This window comes from Fukomys damarensis, unplaced genomic scaffold (assembly GCF_012274545.1).
Source record: "Fukomys damarensis isolate Sample0158 unplaced genomic scaffold, DMR_v1.0_HiC HiC_scaffold_34, whole genome shotgun sequence".
NCBI classification, from domain to species: Eukaryota; Metazoa; Chordata; class Mammalia; order Rodentia; family Bathyergidae; genus Fukomys; species Fukomys damarensis.
The window spans coordinates 593,993-598,658 of record NW_022900946.1 but is presented as its reverse complement, the minus strand read 5'-3'; the positions used below and the strand labels follow the sequence as shown (position 1 = coordinate 598,658).

Below are 4,666 nucleotides of genomic sequence, written 5' to 3'. Positions count from 1 at the left end.
TGGGAGGCTGAGGTAGGAGGATCACTGTGAGTTCCAAGGCCAGCCTAAACTACAGTGAGACCCTGTTTAAAAAAAAAAAATTAGTGAATCCCTAGCTTAGAATAAACAATAAAAATGGGCTGGGGGGCTGGGGATGTAGTTCAGTGTGAAGGCCCTGGTGTACCCAGGACCAGGAAAAAAATGGGGAGCGAAGAGGTTATACACCTGACCTGGCCTCTGTAGACAGAGGGCACCTTACATGACACAAAGTTTCCTACAAACTGCTGGGGCAGGTGAGGCACAGCTATTGTCCCCATTGCTCAGATGAGCAAACTAAGGCTCAGAGAGTGAAACAGCCTGCCTACAGCCACACAGATAGTGAGTGACAGAGCTAGGACTTGAACCAGGGCTTCTGACCACAGATCTGCACACTGAGCACCATGTCAGCTGGTGTACCTGCTACATGTTGCCTCCTCAGAGAAGCCTTCCTGGACAACCCAGACCACTTGGCTATTTGTTCATTCACAAAGCAGCTGGTATGGCTGCCTGTCAGTAATGTCGAGCTAGGTAAGGTGCGGACACGGCCATGTCCTCACGGTGCCCACAGCCTAGTGGATAAGACAGACACATAGACAGCTGACAAATGCCAGAAGGAAAGGAAGGAAGCCCAAGACATTGTGGGAACTCACAGCAGGGTACCAGGCTAAGCATGGGGTCCAGAAAGATTTCTCAGAGGAGGTGGAGGCTAAGGCGCCAGGCCACAGGTGCAGGTCTAGCTTGGCCCAGGAGGGGAGGGCAACAGTGCAGCGGCCTGAGGGCAGGATGAGTGGGCCACTGCATCCTAGACTGAGGGACATGGAAATCATAAGCCTCGCTGCCCAGGGGGAACTGCTGGACCCAGGGGAGGACTGAGCAGGAAGAAAAGGGGTTCTGGGCTTCTGGACAGGGGAGTGAAGGGGGGGAGGGCAGGAGGGCAGGGTGGGGGTGTCAGGGAGACGGGGTCCTGGCTCAAGCCCCCACTGCACATCTAGCAGGAGGGCGGGGGGGGTGTCAGGGAGACGGGGTCCTGGCTCAAGCCCCCACTGCACATCTGATTGCAATGTGACTATAGGAAGGTCCTCTCCGAGCCTCAGTGACCCCATCTGAGGAATGGAACATGAGACAAAACTGTCACTAAAGACGCTCCCAGCCCTGATGGGGGAAATGACATGACACGAAATTACAAAAGGGACTTTATTTGTAAAAAAGCCAGAGGGGCCCCGGGACGACAGGACAGGCAGCCGGCTTCTCAGGGGTCAGGGGCATTTGGGCAGATGCGCTTGAGTGGGGGGGCGCCCTCCGAGTCCTCTGTGTCACCCTGGGCTGCCTCAGGGACAGGTGGCACTGGCTCAAAGACGGGGTAAGCTTCGGGGGCCTGGAGAGGAAGGGTGGACAGGCGTGAGCTTCACCGCTGCCCTCTCCAAAGCCTCCACTCCACTCCCTGCTGACCCCGCAGGCCAGCCCAGGGCCGGGAACCGAAAACAACAGTGGCAGCACTGTTTCAGGGAGAGAATTTGATGTTTCTGAAAAATGCACCTAGGTAGTCCTTGTGAGAAAAGTCAAGTTTATGAGGTGCTTTCTTAAGCTACTTTTGTGGTTTAGGGTTTTTGTGGCATGTATGGTGCTGGGAATGGAACCTGGGATCTCTCTCATGTACAGCTTGCTCACTACACTAAGCTACATCTCCAGTCTAGGGTTTTTGGGTTTTATTGGTTTTCTTTTTTTGATACATGGAGCACCATGATTATTTCAGGATTTTAATGCTCTTAAATCAGCCCTGATCCAGACTGCAGGACTTTGTCTCTAAAACAATTTTTTTTTTAGTCCCCCAAATCTGGCCTCTAAGCCTCTGCAAGGTCCACATCTCCCTTCTGGACCTCAGGGCCCCAGAGCCCCCATGCCCTACAAGACTTGGCAGTGCAGCCTTCTGCCCTCTCTCACCTCAGCTTCCAGCAATTCTGGAACAGGCTCCTCCTTGGTCAGCATTGGGGGTTCATCTGTCCCGCCTGCAGGCGTGACCGTGGGTTCTGCAATGTCAAGGGAACAGACCTTTCCTGAGCAGCCCATAGCACAGACAAGAGGGGAAAACACACACAGCGGGTACCAGTCACATAAGCGGAGGCTGTGAGAGCTGGGAAGAGGGTCCTGGCTGCCATCTAGGGTGTAGACAAAGGAAAGAAGACTGAAATAGGGTCTTGAACACACGCTTAGCAGGCACAAGTTCTACAGCTGGATTGGCTCAGTTCAAATTCTGACCTTGATATACTCTTAAGCGAAATAAATAGGACACACTTGAGTAAATACCAAATAGTTTCTCTAGTATGAAAAGCTAAAAGTGTAAAAAAGGTTCAAATGGTATAACTGATAATGTGAAATAGAAAGAAAATGGCTTAAGGGGAAGCGGGAAGGGGAGGGGAAAGGAAATAAGTGAAAAGAAAAAAATGTGAAGAATAAATGGAAACAAAGTCTATGTAACTAGGGAAGGGTGAAGCGGGTGAAGGGAGGGCAGGGGTATGGGAAGAAAACAAGAACCAAGACATATCATGTAAAGGTACAAGATCCTAATGATAAATGTAACTGCACTGTTTACTTTAAATGTACCAACAAATTTAACGGAAAAAAAATTCTGACCTTGAGCAACCTATTTAATTTCTCTGGGCCTCAGTTTGCTCATCTACAAAATGGGGATAATGTCAGTAATTATCACATGAGACTGCTGTGAGGATTAAGTGTCTAGCACATAGTATGTACTCAATAAATGCTAGTCCCCGCCCCCCAGTGCTGGGGATTAAACTCAAGGCCTTGCGCTTACTAGACAAGTGTTCTTACCACTGAGCCACATTCCTAATTCCTATCATTTTTATATTAGCAAAGGTATAAAAGCACCTGTAACCCCAGTACTCTGGGAGGCTGAGGCAGGAGAATAAAAAAATTCAAGCCCATCTGGGTACTTAGATACTTAGCAAGACCCTGTCTCAAAACAAAAAAGGGCTGGGATGTAGCTTAGTGCTGAGGACCTTGGTTCAATTTCCAGTGCCACAAAAAAGAAGAAAAAATGTATAAAAGTGCTTGGCGTGATCTAGACCCAGACCCTAGGCCCATGTCATGGCTGTTGGAAGGAACAATGAAGCCAGCTGGGGAGCCACTGAATGACAGGGAGCAGGAAAACAATCTCATCAAAGTTGTTCTTTAGAAAAACGGTTCTGTCAGCTGCATAGAGGCACCTGGAAACCAATGAGGCCAGAACAGGTGCAGCTGAAAGACAGGACTGCCAGAGCCACGGAGATGGTACTGACCAGACAGGACACTGACCATGAAGATGGAGGAGCACAGGGGCCTCAGGCCTAAGGCTGTGCCAGCTTAGGTTCCTTACTTAACTTCTCTGGGTCTCGTTCTCCTTTTCCATAAACAGGGACCATAATAGAACCATAATCTTTATGTTCTTTTTTTTTTGGTACCGGGGATTGAACTCAGGATCTTGCTCTTGGGAGGCAGGCGGGCACCACTGAGCTAAATCCCAAGCCCTGGACCATGACCTTTATAAGGCTGTTGCAAGGATTCAGTAAGAGAAAGCAGGTAAAGTGCTCAGAAAGGTGCATGGTATACAAAAGAGATCCAGCCAATAAATATTTGATATTACTATCCCTTTTATTATTAATCACTTATGTGATTATCACTATTACTATTATTTTTGAGGCAAGGTCTCACTGTGTAGTTCAGGCTGGCTTTGAACTTATTATGCAGGGTCCAGGCATTTAGCTCAGTGGTACCGCCACCTGCCTCGCAAGCATAAGGACCGGAGTTCAATCTCCGGTACCATAAATAAAATTAAAAAATAAACATTATGTAGCTCAGACTGACCTCAAACTCACAGTAGTCCTGCCTCAGCCTCCAGAGTGTTGTGACTACAGGCATGCACCACCATGCCTGGCTACCACTATTATCAATTCCCTTGACAAATATTTATCGGGCCCCTATTATGTGTCCCATGGTATTCTAAGGAACAAGATCGATACAGGCCCAACATTTAAGAAGCTGACAGTAGCTGGGTATGTAGCTCATCCACGAAGCACCTGCCTGACAAACGCGAAGCCCTGAGTTCAATTACCAGTACACCTTCTTAAAAAAAAGGATTTAAGAAGCCGACATGAGATGAGAAGACAAAGAGAGTAAACTAATGAAAAATTAGACGTGCATGAAAATCTCAGATGATGATGTTTTATCTACAGATAACAGGAAGCCAGAAGAATGAGACAGAGCAGCTGGAGGAAGTGTCTGCAGGGGTCAAGGGTCACCCCAGGAGGCCACACAGGAAGGGGCACAGGCAGGGCGATGGGCTGGGCTCAGCCTAGGGAGAGAGGACTGTGTAGAGGGCTCCTGGGAGGGACATGGTCCTACCTCTCTCTTGGCCCAGTGGTGGGGGCTGGGCCTCCTCGGTGACCCCTTCTGGGGGGCCAGCAGGTGACACGGGGCGGCTGGGCTGGGGGGTGCCCCCGGGGCTGGGCTCCGTGCCCTTCTGCAGGGAGCCTTCGGAATGGAAACTCTGGTTGCTGTTCTCATCTGTGGGAGCAAAAGCTAAGAGGATTGGCCTGAAGACCCCAGTAGCCTCCTTCAATCCCTACAGGCCCCCAAATCCCAAGAGTCCTAC

General features: G+C 49.7%; 1 protein-coding gene across 1 annotated transcript in view; it reads right to left on the bottom strand.

Annotated features, from left to right (window-relative positions):
* Positions 1 to 1,198: 1,198 nt before the first annotated feature.
* The window catches only part of Bcl7c (BAF chromatin remodeling complex subunit BCL7C), a 5,725-nt gene continuing 2,257 nt past the window's right edge, over positions 1,199 to 4,666 (bottom strand). The window contains exons 2-4 of the mRNA XM_010617469.1: positions 4,417 to 4,636; positions 1,960 to 2,045; positions 1,199 to 1,393 (exon numbers count right to left, since the gene is read on the bottom strand). Coding sequence (XP_010615771.1) covers positions 1,268 to 1,393; positions 1,960 to 2,045; positions 4,417 to 4,636 — 432 coding nt within the window. The 3' untranslated portion in view covers positions 1,199 to 1,267. The remainder of the gene's footprint in view (positions 1,394 to 1,959; positions 2,046 to 4,416; positions 4,637 to 4,666) is intronic.